Consider the following 19,965-nt stretch of genomic DNA (forward strand, 5'->3'; position numbering starts at 1 on the left):
AATCTGGCACAATTCAAAATACAGATCAAACTCCAAATGTTGTAAAGGTCGGTACCAAAGTCCACTGTCTCTGTAATCCTCTTGTTGATAGACCCAGACAGTGCCAATAGATGTGCTACTTCTTTCTTGGGTAGCAATCCGACAGGTGCAGCTGCGACTTTCTTGTGTAGCAGTCCAACAGGTGCAGCTGCGACTTTCTTGTGTAGCAGTCCAACAGGTGCAGCTACACGGGTCCTAGGTTCAATCTGTGTTTCATTTGCCACTTCCACTGGCCGCGTTTCTTATATTCTGGAACTCATTCTAAGGCAATAGCTCACATGACACATTGTGTCTCATTAGTTTGTACAAACTAATGAGACACAATGTGTCATGGTAGCTATTGCCTTAGCACTGGTTCCAGAATATAAGAAACGTGAAACACAGATTGAACCTAGGACCCGTGTAACTGCATCTGTTGGATTGCTACCCAAGAAAGAAGTAGCAGCTGCACCTGAAGAAGAATTGCAGATTTATACCTCACCCTTCTCTCTGAATCAGAGACTCAGCAGCTCACAATCTCCTTTATCTTCTGCCCCCACAGCAGACACCCTGTGAGGTGAGTGGGGCTGAGAGGGCTCTCACAGCAGCTGCCCTTTCAAGGACAACCTCTGCCAGAGCTATGGCTGACCCAAGGTCATTCCAACATCTGCAAGTGGAGAAGTGGGGAATCAAACCTGGTTCTCCCTGATAAGAGTCCACACACTTAACCACTACACCAAACTGGCTCTGTTGGATTGCTACCCAAGAAAGAAGTAGCACATTTATTGGTAGTCTGCATCTATCACCTAGATCAGGGGTGGCCAGTGGTAGCTCTCCAGATGTTTTTTTTGCCTACAACTCCCATCAGCCCCAGCCAGCATGGTCAATGGCTGGGGATGATGAGAGTTGTAGGCAAAAAACATCAGGAGAGCTACCGTTAGCCAACCCTGAACTAGAGGATTATAGAGACAGTGGACTTTGGTACCAACCTTTACAACATTTGGAGTTTGATCTGTATTTTGAGTTGTGCTGGATTCATGGGCATTAATAATTTCATTGTGTGGTATGCAAGTAAAAATATAAATGAACATTGTTTAAAAGAAATTTGCTCAGCATTCATTTGCAGCGTATAGTTATGCAGTGTTCATTCTAGTTTCTACTCATCAGTACACTGCAGTTTCCGGTTTGCCTACCTGGGGCTTGGAAACCCCAGCTGATGCAATGGGGCTCTGGTGGAGATCAGAGGTTGGGCGGCTTCTCCAAACACCAAGGGCTGCCTAGGGAACATTTAGGGCTCCGCATAAATCCTAGAATTGAGGAAATCCAAATCCCATGATCAATATGAGTCAGGCAGATTTTTGCTTGTTTTAAGTAGTTCACCTGCAAAAAAATCAGGCCTTTGAAAGATTTGGGATACTCCTGGCAAGGAATGAGGTTGGAAGCAAGGTTGGAGGCAAGGAAGGGTGCAAGTGGATCAAGAAAGAGTTTCTGCTGGGCTGCAGATCGAGAGCACAAGTAACCATGGTGAAACTTCTGAAATCACACCAGAGAATTCCAAAAAGATTACTGAAGTATTCCTTGAAGATCATTTCAGTGAGTAGCCGTGTTGGTCTGCAGCAGAAAAGGCAGATTTGAATTCTCTGGCCCCTTGCAGACCGATGAGATTTTTGGGATACAAGCTTCTGAGGATCAAAGCTCCCTTCATCAGATACTCTTACAGCAGGCAGCTTTGACTCTCCAAAGCATACACCCAGAAATTTCATTGGTCTCTTAAGGCGCCACTGGACTCAAATCTAGCTCTCAAGTCAGTGGTGCCAAATGTGCGGCCCGGGGGCCAAATCAGGCCCTTGGAAGGTTCCTATCAGACTCCCGAGCAGCTGGCTGTCATCTGCTTCCTTCTCCCTCTTTCTTGCTTCCTTCTGCATAACAGCTTGCTTTGCAAGTCTTGTTCAGTTGCACAGGAGCTACAGAGCAAAGTCTCTATTTTTTCCATGGACTGAGGCTCCTACCTTGGAGAGGAAGGGGGGAGGAAGAGCTTGCTTTGTCAGGCTCTCTCAGTTGCACAGCAGAACTACTGAGCCAAGCCTCTCTCCCTTCTATTGGCTGAGGCTCCTCCTGGCCTCCTGGGGAAGGAAGGAAAGAGGCAGAGCTTCCTATGCCCAGTTCCCTGGATTCTATGGGAGAGAAAGCACCTTTAAGACCAACGAGTGCTAATGTTTCAAGCGTGTTTTATGTTAAGTTTTTTTTTAATTATATTTAATTGTGTTTGCCATGTACCATGCATGGTAGTTGAAGAAAGGTGCAAGATGCTATCTTTTTCTCTCAACAGTGTGGAGTGCAAAATTTCAAGCGCAGAGAAAAATGTTTCAAGTGTGGAATTCCCAGATCTGGTGAGCTGACATTCTTGGACCTCTGTAGACCTATTGTCATCCATAACAGCAAATTAACCGGCTAACTCAGTCCCCCTCCCCCAGTGACTCCTTCCCTCTCAACAGAAGCTGAGCAGAAGCTACCCCCAGGTAGCCGCTTGGACCAGCTGGTGGCTCTGTCAGGTCGTGAGCTCAGCCAAGGCCTTCTGCCCCTGCCACAACCATACCAGGTATCTGCTGCCCTGTCTGCTCAGCCCGTGGCCCAGATGTCTGAACCCTGCGCCGAGAACGCAAACGACAGTGAGTATATAGGGTCTGTGAATGATGTAACAGTTTCCGGTTATGTGGCTGCAGACAAACTTAAGTCCACTGAGTGGTACAGCTTCTTATGAGGAGCTGTCATGACCCAGATGGGGGTGCCACTACCTGACGCTGCCACTACTCTGGAATTAGGGTCCCTTGGGAAGGCCCAGCGTCCCCTTCCGAGCCCTTCAGATCTCCCTTGCTTTGGCCAAGAAAATAAGCGTGTAGACCAGGCAGAGGAACAAAGAACAACAAAAAGCTTTATTTTAAACAGGAAAATCAATAAAGAGGAAGTGAACAAATAAGGTGCTTTAAATCTATAGTGACGTGGGTGAAGGAAAATAAACATAAAGTCCCTAACATGACTCAACTTAACTGTTCCTAGTCTGTTAGGCCCTCAGGCCTTGACCTGCTCACTCTCTCTCTCAAAATGAGGGTCTTCCTCCTAGACAGTAGCCGTCCTTCCTTCTTGGCCTCTCAGGAGGAAAGTAGAACGTTTGTCTCCTGAGAGAGCTTTTAAAGAGATCTCCACAGAGCCTACTTGGACGCTGATTGGCTGAAACCAGCGCCAAGCACTCTGGGGATGGTAGGCTGTCTCTTTCGACTGAGACCCAGGCTCCCTAGGCCCACTATGCCTCTGCCACAGGTCATGAAAGGAGCACTTAGGATCATAGTGTCAAGGCATCAAGAACTTGCTGACAGACTTCAGCCTCTCCAGAGCATAGTTATTTGTTGCTGTTGCTGTGGAGTTCTCCCAGATGTCTTCTGCATGGAACTTTCTAGAACTTTAGCTTGTGAATTGGTATGGATGCCCCCTCTCCTCTGAGAGGGAAGTTTTGACCTAATGTGCACATCTTAAAGATGGGGCAGATATCTTCTCAGTCAGAAGTCTTAAGCAGGGATGGGCAAAAACCACATATCACAGTTCAGTTCGATAGTTGTGGCTGAACCATGAATCCATATGAACTGGGAGGTTGGTTCATGAATCCACCCAGCTTGTGAGCCATTTAAAGTTTAAACCCCTGCTTTCTGCTCTCCATGGCTTTTCATGGGGAGCAGAAAGCAGGGGTTTAAATGACTATAAGCCAAGTGATGGGAATTGCACAAACTGTGTCAAAATTTGTGAAAGTTCATGGTAGTTCTTCAGTTCACGAACATTGCTTCCAGTCAAAATTTGTGACAAATATTAGTTCATTATCATGGTTTGTGCCCATCCCTAGTCTTCAGTCCTGTCGGGGGCAAGTTCTGAGATGCCTAACAGCCCGCCTACTGCAGCTTTCCTTCCTCCAACAGCTATCATCTTGCGGAATCTAAACCCTCACAGCACGATGGACTCCATTTTGAACGCCCTGGCACCCTACGCGGTTCTCTCCTCCTCCAACGTCCGGGTCATCAAGGACAAGCAGACTCAGCTGAACCGCGGTTTTGCTTTCATTCAGCTCTCCACCATTGTGGTGAGTAACAGATGACATGCTGTCTAGTCTGACCATGGAGCTTGGCCACGAGAATTCTGGGAGTTCAGCGAAGAGATCATCGACTCTATGATTCTAAGGACACTTCCCTGGAATTTAAACTCATCTGAGTGGACTTGAGTTGGGTTCCAAATAGGCGTTCCTAGGATTTTAGTCTCTGTGCAATTAGATTGCTGTTAATTAGACGGATTTCTGGAGAACTGGAGATGGGGATTAGATTCATGGAGGAGAAGTCAGTCATGGGGAGTAAAGGTAACTTCCACAATCCGGGGCAGTAAACCTCTGAATGTTTATTTATTTATTTAGTAGGCTTATATTCTGCCCTTTCCTGTAAATAGGCCCAGGGCAGATCACAAAATACAGTAATAACAATAAAAACCTACAGAGTTAAAACAATACATCCAAATTAAATGAGTAGAAACAATAAAAACAATAAATAAAGTGCACCGCAGGCGGGAAGGGCACATCATACAGGATAAGCAATCATAGGCCCAGATTAAATGACGGTAGTAACAGCAGGATAGCACTGCAGTAAGACGCAGTGTCGCTACAAGGGAGGCCAACTGATGGAATGATAGCTGGAACAGGATGCCCACCGCCTCATCCAAAAGCCCAGCAGAATAGCTCCATCTTGCAGGCCCTACGAAATGGCAGGAGCTCAGATAGGGCCCGGATCTCCGTAGGGAGCTGATTCCACCATTAGGAAGCAACATCCAGGGAAGGCCCCCTCAGCCTTTATGCCTTTTTTGTTACCCCACTGGGGTAACTGGTTGACTGCTGTGTGAGATGGGATGCTGGGCTAGACGGACCACTGGTCTAATAGGGCTCTTATGACAAGCTTGTGTTATTCTGCAATATGTTATCTTGGTGGTGAGCCTCTAGTCCAGCGGCGTTTCGGTAGAGGATATAAGAACCCATTCAGCCTCTGCATCCCCAAGTCCACAATGTGATTTTTCTCCATGTTCGTTCTTTTACCTGACTGGGACTGAAGGCCTGGAAGAAAAGAAGGGGAAAGGAGCCAGAATGGACTGTTTCTAAATCACCGTTTCCCATTTTGAGATAACTAGGTTGTTTTTTAAAAAAGAAAAATGCGTAATGTAACTGCAAATGTAAGCAAATGAATGCCTATAGACAGGCCTTTTTTTGTAGCAGGAATTCCTTTGCATATTAGGCCACACACCCCTGATGTAGCCAATCCTCCTGGAGCTTACAGTAGGCTGCGGACTAAACTCTTGGAGGATTGGCTACATCGGGGGTGTGGCCCGATACTCAAGGAGTTCCTGCTACAAAAAAAGGTCCTCCCTATAGATTTGTCGAGGGCTTTTGTGCACCTGGGACTGGAACTTGAGAGCATCCATGGTCTTCCCTTGTTCCCTGCCATTGGCATTGAGGATCCAACAACGGAGTAAGCCCTCTGTGGACAATAGGCACGGGCAAGGCTAGAGGGCAGGCAGGACAGGGGCTTTCTGCCCAAGACATCTGAAGCTCAGCCCGAGTGAGAAATTGGCGCTAAGCTGTCCCTTTTCATCTTCTGTCTTCAGTGCAGCCCCACACTGGGACTGCGCCTGAAGATGTGGATGAACGACAATTACAGGTAAGTGCAACTCTCATTTTCTCACTGGGGTCTTCTCCTGTGCCCTCTCCCAGGAGGCAGCTCAGTTGCTGCAGATCCTGCAGGCCCTCCACCCGCCCCTGAACATCGATGGCAAGACAATTAACGTGGAGTTTGCCAAAGGGTCCAAGCGGTGAGTAGCAGAAGGTGCCATATCTGCCTCCGGGTCTCTCATTGGTGTCTTCCAAGACTTCTTCCTTTTTAAAAATAATATATTTTATTATAACCAGCAGTCTTACAACTGTAACAATCAGATAAGATAACTTAACCAAAATGTGTGACCACAGCAAACCAACCAATAAATAACATAGTGGAATATATACATATCTATCTCTCTATCATCCATCTATCCTAGCTATCTATCCTCTCTATCTCTCTATCCTCTCTCAATCCTTTCTATCTCTCTATCCTCTCTTTCTGTCTTTCTTCTATCTATCTTTCTATCTTCTATCTTTCTATCTCTTATCTACTATCTATCTTTCTGTCTATCTTCTATCTATCTACCCTCTATCTTCTATCTATCAACTGTCTATCTATCTTAAAGTGAAAAGAAAAAAATACACTTATCAATAAAGGAACTGATGGGGGAAAATGTATTATGGATATCAGAAACCATGAAAAGAAACGGATAATGTATAATAACAATAAAAATATACATAGAGAAAAAAAAATCAATAAAGGAACTGCCTTTTAATAATATGAGGAATTTCCTCTTGAGAGATCAGGTACTCTAAGATTGGGTTCCATACAAATTCAAACGTGGTATCCCAGGATTGATTTTTTATGTTTACAGTGATTTGACTCATGATGTATAGATTCCACAGGTTTTTTGTGCCAGAGCAATAGAGATGGTTTTCGCTCACTTTTCCACAGAAGGGCAATTGTCGCTCTTGCTGCATATATTAGCGTTGTTATGGTTTTATGTGTAATAGGAGAGAGTATGTCTCCCGATCTTAAGTTTAGTAATAATGATTCTGGGGAGATTTCTAGAGTATGTCCAGTCATATCCTTTACTTTTTGAATTATAACAACCAGAATTCCTTATGGAACAGTCTATCCAACAATGCAAATAAGTACCAATTTCATTGCAGTTTTTCTGGCATTTTGGTGAAGAAGTTTTAAATATATACAAAATTTGCAATGGAATATTGTACCAAAACGACAAGGTCTTTCTTCAAAGACTTTGTCGTTTTGGTACAATATTCCATTGCAAATTTCTTCAAAGACTTCTGGTCAGACCCAAGGTGTGTTGGCCTTCCTTGCCCTGACTTTCTGTTGATATTTCTCTTGATAGTACAAGTCTCTGTTATAATTTTATTTTTAAAATTAATTTGTGGTCAAGAGCTGTGGACTCTAATGTGGGTTTGACTCTCCGCTCTTCCACATTCAGCCAGCTGGGTGACCTTGGGTCAGTCACAGTTCTCTCAGAGCTCTCTCAGCCCCACCTACCTCACAGGGTAAGAGCCAGTTTGGTGTAGTGGTGAAGTGTGCGGACTCTTATCTGGGAGAACCAGGTTTGATTCCCCACTCCTCCCCTTGCAGCTGCTGGAATGGCCTTGTGTCAGCCATAGCTTTCGTAGGAGATGTCCTTGAAAGGACAGCTTCTGGAAGAGCTCTCTCAGCCCCACCCACCTCACAGGGTGTTTGTTGTGGGGGGGCCAGATAAAGGAGATTGTGACTACTCTGAAACTCTGAGATTCAGAGTATAGGGCAGGATATAAATCCAATATCTTCTTCAGTATCTTTAATGTTAAAAAAGGAGATTTCCGTAATGACCCCCATGTGTCTCTCTGCTGCCTTGCAGGGACATGAGCTCATCAGACGGAAACCGCATCAGCGCCGCTTCGGTTGCCAGCACAGCGATCGCAGCGGCACAGTGGGCTATCTCTCAGGTAAGGCCATGTTTGAAGGGAGTGGAGAGGAAAATGCTGATGGATTGAGGTATTGGTCTTGAGATGGGGGATAGGTTCAGCATTGCCTCAGAAGCTCGTAGCTTGCATTTATTTTAGTATGCTTTCCACCAGCCTATCTACGTGTCAAAATGATTTGAGTTTTAGCCCAAGGAAATTGTCCTTCCTTCCTTCCTTCCTTCCTTCCTTCCTTCCTTCCTTCCTTCCTTCCTTCCTTCCTTCCTTCCTTCCTTCCTTCCTTCCTTCCTTCCTTCCTTCCTTCCTTCCTTCCTTCCTTCCTTCCTTCCTTCCTTCCTTCCTCTCTCCCTCCAACTAGATGTTTCAAAGGGTTGGATGGGGTGGGAGATACATTTTAGATGATGATCATGAATCCCCATTGTCCGCTTCTTAGAGAGAATGCTTTACTGACCCCAGTGAATACAGGGCGTGGCTGGAACCAGGTTGCACTAGGAATGTTAGTCTCCAGGTGGGACTTAGGGGGATCCCCTGGAATAATTACAGCTCCTCTCCAGACTAAAGAGATCAGTCCACCTGGAGAAAAATGGATGCTTTGGAGAGTGGCCTTGATGGCATAGTACCCTACTAAGGTTCCCACCCTCCTCAGGCTCCACCCCCAAATCTCTAGGCATTTCCCAACCTCAATACGGCAACCATTGTTTGCACCTTCTAGCCCAGGGGTAGCCAAACTGTGTCTCGGGAGCCACATGTGGCTCTTTCACATATATTGTATGGCTCTCAAAGTCCCTGCCATCCCAATCGGCTGTCTCAGAGAAGCATTTGTCTCTTGAAATCACTTCTCCAAGCCAAGCCATGTGGCAGCTTGGAGAATGCATTTAAAAGTTAAAGTTGCTTTTTCCACCTCTCCCTCCTCCTCCCCATCTTCCTTCCTTCTCCCTCCCTCTCTTGCGACTCTCAAACATCTGACGTTTATTCTATGTGGCTCTTACGTTAGCCAAGTTTGGCTACCCCTGTTCTATCCTAACGAGGCTATAGTAATCAAAATGGACACCATCCAGTCGAAGGCACAAAACAGCCCCTCCGGCTTCAGTCGCTTCCTTCTCTAGAGAGCCAGTTTGGTGTGGTGGTTAAGTGTGTGGACTCTTATCTGGGAGAACCGGGTTTGATTTCCCACTCCTCCACTTGCAGATGCTGGAATGGCCCTGGGTCAGCCATAGCTATTGCAGGAGTTGTCCTTGAAAGGGCAGTGTCAGGCGATGGAGACTCAAGGCGGTATTCATTGAGACAATGTAATACTTTATTGGAAACTCATAGCTGGAAACAAAAGTTGAGACTAATACCTGGGAATGGGTGTCTCTTAGTCTTATGGAATCTACATCAAAGCGATATCTAAACAAAGACACTATTCTCAAAACAACAGGGAGTGAAGGTGCAAACTTTCACACAAGAGCTTCTGCTTATCTCTTTGCCTCTGGGAAGATGCTGGCCAGCGGTGGTATCTATTAACGGTCACATTCGTTTGCTCCCTTTACAACCTAAACAAAGTTAACACTTCAAACGTCCCCCCTTTGATATGCATGCTAGCTACAATATAACAAAAGGCTGCGGGTTTGTATGGAGAGTCCATTTGGTTAGTATTCTATAATTTCAGTATGATAGAGTTACAGAGCCTGACAGGCAGCTGCTGTTAGAGCCCTCTCAGCCCCACCCACCTCACAGGGGGTCTATTGTGGGGGGAAGAAGATACAGGAGATTGTAAGCAGCTCTGAGTCTCTGATTCTGAGGGAAGGGCTGGGTATAAATCTATAGTTCCTCTTCAACGTTCCCAACAGGCATCACAGGGTGGTGAGGCAGGTTGGGCGGCTCAAGAGGAGCAGTCTGCGGATTACGGCTACTACCAGCAAGAAGAGGCCTATGGGGGTCAGGGTTCGGAGGCCACGGCGTATCCCCAGGCGTACCTGAAAGGCTCCCAGCCGCAGGCAGGCACATCCATGGCAGCGGCTATCGGGAAGGCCGAGAAGGGCCACGGTGAGGGGACAGGTAAGGTGCCCCTGCCTGCTTCTTTCTGCCCTCTCCATACACCTTCCTTGCTGCCTGCAACCCGTCATCTCTGTCTTTTTTTCTCTTTGTTTTGTGAAGGAGCTGAGACGTCTTTAGAGCCTGGTGTGCCAGGCATAGACCCAGTGCCTGTCCTACCCGGTTTCTCCCGTACCGGCCAGACCTCGGCTGTGCCAGTCACGTACCAGCCAGCTGGCAGCGGCGAAGGGGCAAGCTCCGCCCAGGGAAATTCGACAGCTGCTCAGGTACAGTGAGTTTCTCCATAAGCCAAACCAGAGCTTAGGATCTCTCTTCCTGCTGACTCTCCGCTCGCCCTTCTGTGTCCTCTCCTGTAGTCTCAGCCATACACCATTGTCTCGCCGGCTGTGCTGAAGCCCGACGTGCCCGGCTCTTCTCAGCCCACCGGCGCCACTCCCGGAGCATCCGGCGGCGGCACGAATCCGCCTGCGACTGGATCTGTGGGGCAAGAACCTTACACACAGTACCGTAAGTCTTACTTAAGAACATCAGACGTGTCCTGCTGGATCAAACTGATGGCTCATCTAGTCCGTCATCCTGTCTCACACAGTGCCAACCAGATCCTCTGGATGTCCAGCTACAGGACACAGAGGTTGAGGCGTTCCCCCCCAGTGTTGCATCCTGGCACTGGTATTCAAAGGTTGGTTTAGCGGTTAAGAACGGTGGATTCCAATCCGGAGAACTGGGTTTGTTTCCCCGCTCTTCCACATGCAGCCAGCTGGGTGACCTTGGGTCAGTCATAGTACTCAGAGCTCTCTCAGCTCCACCTACCTCACGGGGTTTCTGTTTGGGATGAGAAAGAGGAGATTGTAAACCACTTTGAGTGAAGGGCGGGGTCTTCTTGCCTCTGAATGGTAAGTAGCTGCTGGTCCTCCATGGATATCTCATACATTCTAATGGCAAAGTCAGCTAATCTTTGGATTCTTACACCTGGTGACTGGAGTTGTGAATGGGCAAGACAGCCCTTTCTACAAACCTGAAAAGGGCCCCAGGTTTGTAGAAAAATGTGAAATCTTTTTTTGTTTTAAGCCAAGCATTGGGGGTTTTACAAAATCTAAAAAATGATTAAAAGGCGCTCGTGTAGCTTTAAGCAAAAGATTCCCTCAGTGGTGTTGCTAGGTAACCACAGTATGCCAGATTGGATAGGAGGCAGGGCTGTTTCAAGCCTATTTTGGCCTTTGAGGGAAGACTCATCAGGGCCAGGCTTTTGAGTAGGGTTGCCAGCTCCAGGCTGGGATGTTCCTGGAGATTTTTTTGGTGGCGTCTGAGGAGGGCAGGGTTTGGAGAGGGGAGAGACCTCAGCTAAATATAAAGCCATTGAGTCTGCCTTCCAAACCAGCCATTTTCTCCAGTGGGAAAGATGTCAGCTGTCCGAATTCAATTTTGATTTTGAGAGAGGAAGACAAATTGAAAACAAAAGTGACCACTTGTTTCAGAAACTTTTGCCAAATGCCAAAGATTCCGTTTTAATACTGGGAGTTCTCTAGGCTGAACCTGGAGGTTGGCAACCCTAAGCCTGGCAGCATCCTGTGCGTAACAGATTAGTTCCCCAGGAGAAAATGGCTGCTTTATAGTCACGTTCCTCCCAAGGCTCCACCCCCAAATCTCCAGGAATTTCCCAACCTGGAGCTGACAACCTTTAGGGGAACTGATCTCTGTAGCTGAGAGATCTGATGTGACTCAAGAGATTTCTTGGCCCCACCTGCAGGTTGACAACCTCAGAAGGAGAGAAAGAAGTAGGAGGAGGAGGTTGTGGGGGCTTTCAGGAAGGGAAAGAAGAAATAGTGGGGAAGGGGGAAACGAGGTGCCTCCCACAATTCCTTGCAGGTTTCCCTTTCTAAAGTTGCCTGTGCCGCTGGCCATCACTACATCCTCTGGCAGCAGATGGGAGGAATGGAGGGGTGTCGAGTGGGGGTAGGAAATGACTGCCCACTCCCCAGCTGGAAGCTGGAAGATAGTTACTGTTAGTTTACATCAGTAGTGGCCAAACTGTGACCTGGAAACCACACGTGGCTCTTTCACACCCATTGTGTGGCTCTCAAAGCCCCCACCATTCCATCAGCCAGCTTGGAGAAGGCCTTTCTCTCTTTAAATCACTTCCCCAAGCCAAGCCAGCCAGCAGCTGGGAGAATGCATTTAAAGTTAAAGCTGCTTTCTTTCCACCTCTGCCTCCCACCTCCCTTTCTATTTGCTTTATTTCGTCCCTCCCTCGAATATCTGGTGTTCATGTCTTCCAGCTCTCAAACATCTGCTGTTTATTCTATGTGGCTCTTACATAAAGCGAGTTTGGCCACCTTTGGTGAACACAGGAAGCTGCCTTATACTGAGTCAGACTGGTCCATCAAGGTCAATCTTGTCCACTCAGAAGAAGAAGATATTGGATTTATATCCCGCCCTCCACTCCGAAGAGTCTCAGAGCGGCTCACAATCTCCTTTACCTTCCTCCCCCACAACAGACACCCTGTGAGGTGGGTGGGGCTGGAGAGGGCTCTCACAGCAGCTGCCCTTTCAAGGACAACCTCTGCCAGAGCTATGGCTGACCCAAGGCCATGCTAGCAGGTGCAAGTGGAGGAGTGGGGAATCAAACCCGGTTCTCCCAGATAAGAGTCCGCACACTTAACCACTACACCAAACTGGCTCTCCCCTCAGACTGGCAGTAGCTTTCCCGTGTCTCAGTTGGAGGTCTTTCACATCACCTGCCACCTGATCCTTTTAGTTGAAGATGCTGGGGATTGAACCTGTGATCTTCTGCCACGCAAAGCAGATGCTTTACCACTGAGCCAAGGCCCCAGGCTTGAGGGAAGGAGGAACAGGGGTAGGACCGGCATGGCTAAAGCAACACAGTTAAGTTCAGCTCTTTCCTTCTCCCTATTTCCAGCTGTTCCAGATGTCTCCACCTACCAGTACGATGAAACCTCTGGCTACTACTATGACCCCCTGACTGGCCTTTATTACGACCCTAATTCCCAGGTGAGCTGAGCTTCAGCGCTCTGTGTGAAACATATTGTTGATTTGCAAGCATGGAGAGGAATGAGAACCACTAGCTAAAAGCCATTGTGTTAGTTGTAAGCAGATGGCGTGAGATGGCCCAGGCTAGCCTGTTCTTGTCCAATCTCAGAAGCTAAGCAGGGTCGGCTGTGGTTAGGACTTGGATGGGAGAGCACCAAGGGCAGCCCAGGGTCACTACACAGAGGCAGGCCACCTCTGAATATCTCTCACTTTGAAGACAGCCATTAAAGAGCATAAGAGAAGTCATGTTGGATCAGGCCAGTGGGCCATCCAGTCCAACACTCAGTGTCACACAGCAGCCAAAACCCTGGTGCCATCAGGAGGTCCACCAGCAGCTTTAAAAACAAAAGAGAAGCCATGTTCGATCAGGCCAATAGGGTCATCCAGTCCAACACTCAGTGTCACACAGCAGCCAAAACCCAGGTGCCATCAGGAGGTCCACCAGCAGCTTTAAGAACAAAAGAGAAGCCAAGTTCGATCAGGCCAATAGGGTCATCCAGTCCAACACTCAGTGTCACACAGCAGCCAAAACACAGCAGTGGCTTTAAGAACAAAAGAGAAGCCATGTTGGATCAGGCCCATGGCCCATCCAGTCCAACACTCTGTATCACATAAGAACATAAGAGAAGCCCTGTTGGATCAGGCCAATGGCCCATCCAGTCCAACACTGTGTCACACAGTGGCCAAAACCCTGGTGCCATCAGGAGGTCCACCAGCAGCTTTAAAAACAAAAGAGAAGCCATGTTCAATCAAGCCAATAGGGTCATCCAGTCCAACACTCAGTGTGACACAGCGGCCAAAACACAGCAGTGGCTTTAAGAACATAAGAGAAGCCATGTTGGATCAGGCCCATGGCCCATCCAGTCCAACACTGTGTCACACAGTGGCCAAAACCCAGGTGCCATTGGGAGGCCTACTGGAAGGTGTGACTTGATGGCCCTTTCCACCATGACTGTGAGATGCCTGAACTTTGGCAATGATTGTGCCCTGCAGTAGTTGCATTATTGTACATTGGGGCAGGCTGTGGTACAAACACAGTCCAAATCTCTTTCTCTCTCTTTCTCCGCAGTATTACTACAATGCCCAGACGCAGCAGTACCTGTACTGGGATGGCGAGAGGCGCACCTACATCCCAGCCTCGGACCAGACTTCTGACGGCCATAAGGATGGCAGTTCAGGGGGCGGCAAGGAGGGCAAAGAGAAAAAGGAGAAGCACAAAACTAAAACAGCTCAGCAGGTGAGAGAGCCACCCTCTCTTCTGTTGCTGCCTATGTGAACCCACCCCCTTCCTATGCCTGCTCCTGTTGATTCTCTGCATCTTTCTGGCCAAACAAAAAACACACTTTTAATTGCCTTTTACCGAATCACAGCTTTGGTCTATCAAGGTCAGCCTTGTCTAGTACGACTGGCAGCAGCTCTCCAGTATGGCCTGCAACACCGCCTACCTTCTCCCTTTAACTGGAGTTACCAGGGATTGAATCTAGGAAGCTGCGTGCAAAACAAATACTTTATCGCTGCTTTTCAGTGGCTGCCCTGGGGTTTGGTGCCAACTAGAATGACTTGCTGCCTTCCATGGAGTCAGAGCCTTGGCCTTTCAGCATGGCTGCAGTCTGCTTTGACTGGCAGTGTCTCTCCAGGTTCAGACAGAAGTCTTTAATAGGGCATGGACTTTTAAACGGGGGGCCAAACCAGGCTCTGTCACTGAGGACGGAGGCTTTATCACTGAGCCCAGGGCTTTTTTTGGAGCAGGAGCTCCTTTGCATGTTAGGCTACACCCCTGATGTAGCCAATCCTCCAAGAGCTCTCCATTAGGTGGATTACCTACAGAAGAGGGGTGTGGCCTAATATGCAAAGGGATTCCTGCTACAAAAAAGGCCTTGATTGAGCCACATCTTTTCCCCCTAAAGTACCGTGATTTCTGTTTCCGACGCTCTAACCCAGCATATTTTAATCCTGGTGCTGCACTAGATTTCTCAGAAGGCTTTGACCTTCAAAAGGATAGTCTTGTCTCTGGACAAGCGCAGTTTAGTTAATTATCCAGTTAGCACAGTGGAGATGCAGAAAAGTATCCACCTGCCACGGGGGTGAGGGATGCTTTGCCTGGGTGTGACTTCGAACAAATCACAGCCGGGAGCTGTTGCCAAAGGGCCGTTCCTTCTTGTGGAACAGTCAGGGGAAGAGGACCGTCTGGGAGTCTCCTGGGCCCTTCCTCAGAGACAGTCTCCGGGTTTGCTTCAGCCCCTTTTTGCAGCTCCCATCGGGAGCCTTTTGGGGACAGGAGGTTCCCTCATTCGTCATATCTTCCTTGCAATTTTTGTTGTGGGCTGCAGATCGCCAAAGACATGGAGCGGTGGGCCCGTAGCCTCAACAAGCAGAAGGAGAACTTCAAGAACAGCTTTCAGCCCATCTCCTCCGTACGAGAGGATGAAAGGCGGGAATCAGCCACGGCCGACGCTGGCTATGCCATCCTGGAAAAGAAGGTAATTCCTTGGGCAATCTCCCTGTCCCTTACCAGGGCTGTAATGGGTAGTGTATTTCCTGTGGTGGCTAACTCCTGAAGTCTGCTAGAAGATGAGAGCAAGGCTCTTCAGCCTTCCTGCTTTATCTGTTCCACGATATAGAACTAAGTCCCGAGTCCAGTGGCACCTTTAAGACCAACAAAGTTTAATTCTGGGTATAAGCTTTTGCGGACGTGAAGAAGTGTGCGTGCACACGAAAGCTCATACCCCAAATTAAACTTCGTTTGTTTCAAACGGGTGACAAAACTGCGACTTGGGAACCACATGCGGCTCTTGAAGCCCCCACTGGCCCATCGGCCAGCTTGGAGAAGGCGTTTTCTATCTTCAAATCACTTCTCTGAGCCAAACCAGCTGGCAGCTTGGAGAATACATTTAAAGTTGCTTTCTTTCCGCCTCTCCTCTATTTTCCTTCCTTCCTTCCTGTCTTGTAGCTCTCACACGTCTGACATTTATTCTGTGTGGCTCTTACGTTAAGTAAGTTTGGCCACCCCTGGTCTGAAAGGTGCCGCTGGACTCAGACTTGGTTCTCTTGCTTCAGACCACCATGGCTGCCCAGCAGCATCCAGCCCCTTACCCAACTGGCACCATACTAGTGTAGACGCTGCCATGCCAAAGTCCTTTCTCTGCCATTGCAGTATGTGACGTTTTTGTTCATTAGAGGGCATTGCCATGATTCCCTAGCGCAGTTGGGACCCCCTCCCCTAAGGAAGCAAAGGGTGCTCCCTCCCGGTTGGGGAGAAATGAGGTCTTCTACAACACTTGCCATCCCAGGTTTTTATTCATTCTGATTGGGCAAAGGAGTAGTGTGAAATCAGGTAAAATCGTATTTTATTACCCAGTTAAAATTTGCATAAACAGGAACGTTTGGAAATTTTAACTGAGTAATAATAATATGGAAGAACCCCGTGGTGCAGAGTGGTAAAGCTGCAGTACTGCAGTCCTAAGCTCTGCTCACGACCTGAGTTCTATCCCAGCGAAAGCTGGTTCAGGTAGCCGGCTCCAGGTTGACTCAGCCTTCCATCCTTCCGAAGTCGGTCAAATGAGGACCCAGCTTGCTGGGGGAAAGTGTAGATCAGGGGTGGCCAACGGTAGCTCTCCAGATGTTTTTTGCCTACAACTACCATCAGCCCCAGCCAGCATGGCCAATGGCTGGGGCTGATGGGAGTTGTAGGCAAAAAACATCTGGAGAGCTGCCTTTGGCCACCCTTGGTGTAGATGACTGGGGAAGGCAATGGCAAACACCCCGTAAAAAGTCTGCCGTGAAAACGTTGTGAAAGCAACGTCACCCCACTATAGGAAACGACTGGTGCTTGCACAGGGGACTACCTTTACCTTTTAAATTAATAACATATGATTTTACCTGATTTTGCACTGTTGGCTCTGGGCTTATTTTTCAATCTCCTGTGACTGGTGTGGCTCTTTTATTTTCGTCTTGTTACAAGGGAGTAGCGTGCCTGCCACCCTTAATGCTGACAGGCAGCCGCCAGCACGGCTTCAGGACTTTTTGTGGGTCCTTGATGGAAAGGAAGCGTTCTACTTGGCAATAAGGGTTTTGAGACTCTGCTACAGTGTGCCATTTCCGTCCCTAGGGGGCACTGGCCGAGAGGCAGCACGGTGGCATAGACCTGTCCAAGCTTGGTGGTGACGACAGATTGGTAAGTCTTTCCTTTTCAACTTTCTCTGCCTTTCGAGCCCTTCTGATCTTTGCTCTGGATATAGAGTAGAAGTTTAGGAACGAACAAAGGAGAGGGACTGGCAGCCTGTGGGTCTCTTATCTTGGTACAAAAGGGAACGGGGCATTGAAAAGAGTCGGGCTGGGAGGCAGGCTTCTCCCTCGTGGTTTTAGTCAACAGGCGAAAGTCCTTAAGACAGAACCTTCCAAAGCGAGGTCGACCCGAGAGCTGATCTGGAGCATTGCTAGTTCTGCAAGCACCTCTGTATGGTGCGCTTGCCTTGTGCCCATGGGTTGCATAGGTCAGGGGGTCCTACCCAGGGTTCCCTCTAAGCTGAGTTAGTGTGAGCTAGCTCACCATTCTTTAGCCCCCAGCTCACACATTTTTGTCTCAGCTCAGGAAGAATGGCTCCAGAACAAGTTAAGTTTGGTGTAGTGGTTAAGTACGCGGACTCCTATCTGGGAGAACCGGGTTTGATTCCCCACTCCTCCACTTGCAGCTGCTGGAATAGCCTCGGGTCAGCCATAGCTCTTACAGAGGTTGTCCTTGAAAGGGCAGCTGCTTTGAGAGCCCTCTCAGCTCCACCCACCTCACAGGGTGTCTGTTGTGGGAGGAGGAAGATAAAAGGAGATTGTGAGCCCCTCTGAGTCTCTGATTCAGAGAGAAGGGCGGGGTATAAATCTGCAGTCTTCTTCCTCTTTAATTTCTGCAGCAGCTCACAGCTGTAATGTCAGTAGCTCACAAATTTTTGCTCACAAGACTCTGCAGCTTAGAGGATTTGCCCTGACCTTTTTGATCCAGCAGGCACCCTTGGAATTCTCACACTAGCGAAGGCAGGGCGGGGGGTGGGGGGTGCAGCCACAGAAATGCTGCCGCAGTTACCTCCAGTCACACAGTAAGGATCTTTGTGTGTTGTGGCGGCAGCTGCTGCCAAAGCATAATTTTTTAAAAAATCTGAACAGCCAATAAAATCTCCAGCGGCCAGTCAAAAGCCTTGCTGGGGGAAAGCCCCAGGTACTTTTGAAGAATACTGGATAGATGCCAGGAAAGACAGTGGGCACCACAATGCCCCTGGGTACCACGCTGGGGACCCATGGCACGGGTTGATCCAAGGGGAGGTGGCAGCGGGCCCTTGAAGCAGATTGTCTGCCAGTCTGTTCTGTTGGAGAGTCAGTTTGGTGTAGTGGTTAAGTGCTTGGACTCTTATCTGGGAGAATCGGGTTCGATTCCCCCCTCCTCCACTTGCAGCTGCTGGAATGGCCTTGCGTCAGCCATAGCTCTCACAGAGCTGTCCTTGAAAAGGCAGCTTCTGTCAGAGCTCTCTCAGTCCCACCTACCTTACAGGGTGTCTGTTATGGGGGAGGAAGGTAAAGGAGATTGTGAGCCGCTCTGAGACTCTTCGGAGTGGAGGGCGGGATATAAATCCAATGTCATCGTCGTCTTCTGCCATGACTTGGACTTCACAGCTTGCAACCTCCCTCCCTTTCAGAGTCCCCCCCGAGGATTAGTTGCCGCGTACAGCGGCGAGAGCGACAGCGAAGAGGAGCAGGAGAAGGCAGCCGACCGGGAAGAGAAGCTCACCGACTGGCACAAGCTGGCCTGCCTGTTGTGTCGCAGGCAGTTCCCCAGCAAAGAGGCGCTCATCCGTCACCAGCAGCTCTCGGGATTGCACAAGGTGGGTAGCGGAGCTGCGGACACGTACTGGGCTGAGGGACAACCATGTGCAGTCTTCCCGGGGGGGGAGGGGATACCAGCTGCCGTCTTTGTCTCGGGTCTTCACGTTGCCGCCTCCTCGTTGCAGCAAAATCTGGAAATCCATCGGCGGGCGCACCTATCCGAGCAGGAGCTTGAGGCGCTCGAGAAGAACGACATAGAGGTACGGGAGGCGATGGGCAGGCTCTGGGGGTGAGGAGAGCGATAACGGCGCGGCACCCTCCAGTTCTGACGCTTTGTTTTTCGACCGCACAGCAAATGAAGTATCGGGACCGCGCAGCCGAGCGGAGGGAGAAGTACGGCGTCCCGGAGCCGCCGGAACCCAAGAAGAGGAAGTACTCGGCTGTGACGCCAGCCACTGTGTAAGGGTCGCTGCGTCCCCTGTTGCAAGAACTAGGGTTGCCAATCCCCAGGTGGGGGCAGGGGATGCACCAGGCCCTTCCCCCACTTCGGGGCTAGCAGAAAGTGGGGGCGGGGGGAAGGAAATGTCTTCCGGGCACTTCATTATGCCCCACGGAGATTGATTTCCATAGGGTATAATGGAAAATTGATCTGTATTTGGGGCTCATGGGGGGCTGTTTTTTGAAGTAGAAGCACCAAATTTTCAGCATAACATCCGGTTCCTCTCCTCAAAACACCTCCCAAGTTTTAAAAATATTGGACCAGGAGATCAAATTCTGGGAGCCCCTGAAGGTGTTCCTTATTTCCAAATGCAGGGAAAGTATTTAAAAGTTGAACAGTCCTTTTAAATGTGATGGCCAGAACTCCCTTTGGAGTTCAGACATGCTTGTCACACCCTTGCTCCTGGCTCCCCCCCCCACAAAGTCTCCTGGCTCCACCCCCAAAGTCCCCAGATATTTCTTGAGTCGGAGCTGGCAACCCCTAAGCAAGACTGATTGAGGTATCCAAGTTGAAGGGCTGTTTTTCCCAACAGGGAGTTTCATCCTCTGAACAAAATAGCTACATTGAGGGTTCTGCAGCTCACCCTTTGCCCCTTTGTTCCCTTGCCTTCCATTAACGTTGTCCTTCACCACCCCCACCCCCCTCTCAACAGGGATTTTGAGCAACCGACGCGAGACGGGCTGGGCAGCGACAACATCGGCAGCCGGATGCTCCAGGCCATGGGCTGGAAAGAGGGAAGCGGGCTGGGCCGCAAGAAGCAGGGTATCGTCGCTCCTATCGAGGTACCGGATTCCACTGGGGGGGAAATTCCTTTCAGGCACCTTCACATTTTGGCGGAGGGAGAGGCAAGGCAGCTGTTGATCCCTTCTAGTTGCAGACGCTCACCCAAAATGGCTTTCATGGAAATGCAGGTGTCCTTGAGCAGTCTTGC

The 19,965-nt window shown here is 49.0% G+C and overlaps 1 protein-coding gene across 1 annotated transcript in view; it reads left to right on the plus strand.

The window, feature by feature from the left end:
* The window catches only part of RBM10 (RNA binding motif protein 10), a 32,940-nt gene that overhangs the window by 10,539 nt on the left and 2,436 nt on the right, over window positions 1-19,965 (plus strand). Inside the window, exons 7-22 of the mRNA XM_060252912.1 lie at window positions 2,348-2,408; window positions 2,514-2,687; window positions 3,984-4,144; window positions 5,810-5,907; window positions 7,579-7,666; window positions 9,475-9,682; window positions 9,782-9,945; window positions 10,036-10,186; window positions 12,597-12,688; window positions 13,797-13,964; window positions 15,058-15,207; window positions 16,836-16,901; window positions 18,409-18,594; window positions 18,721-18,795; window positions 18,888-18,994; window positions 19,687-19,816. Of these exons, the coding sequence (XP_060108895.1) occupies window positions 2,348-2,408; window positions 2,514-2,687; window positions 3,984-4,144; window positions 5,810-5,907; window positions 7,579-7,666; window positions 9,475-9,682; window positions 9,782-9,945; window positions 10,036-10,186; window positions 12,597-12,688; window positions 13,797-13,964; window positions 15,058-15,207; window positions 16,836-16,901; window positions 18,409-18,594; window positions 18,721-18,795; window positions 18,888-18,994; window positions 19,687-19,816 (2,079 nt within the window). The remainder of the gene's footprint in view (window positions 1-2,347; window positions 2,409-2,513; window positions 2,688-3,983; window positions 4,145-5,809; window positions 5,908-7,578; window positions 7,667-9,474; window positions 9,683-9,781; window positions 9,946-10,035; window positions 10,187-12,596; window positions 12,689-13,796; window positions 13,965-15,057; window positions 15,208-16,835; window positions 16,902-18,408; window positions 18,595-18,720; window positions 18,796-18,887; window positions 18,995-19,686; window positions 19,817-19,965) is intronic.

Source organism: Heteronotia binoei, chromosome 13 (genome assembly GCF_032191835.1).
Source record: "Heteronotia binoei isolate CCM8104 ecotype False Entrance Well chromosome 13, APGP_CSIRO_Hbin_v1, whole genome shotgun sequence".
NCBI lineage: Eukaryota > Metazoa > Chordata > Lepidosauria > Squamata > Gekkonidae > Heteronotia > Heteronotia binoei.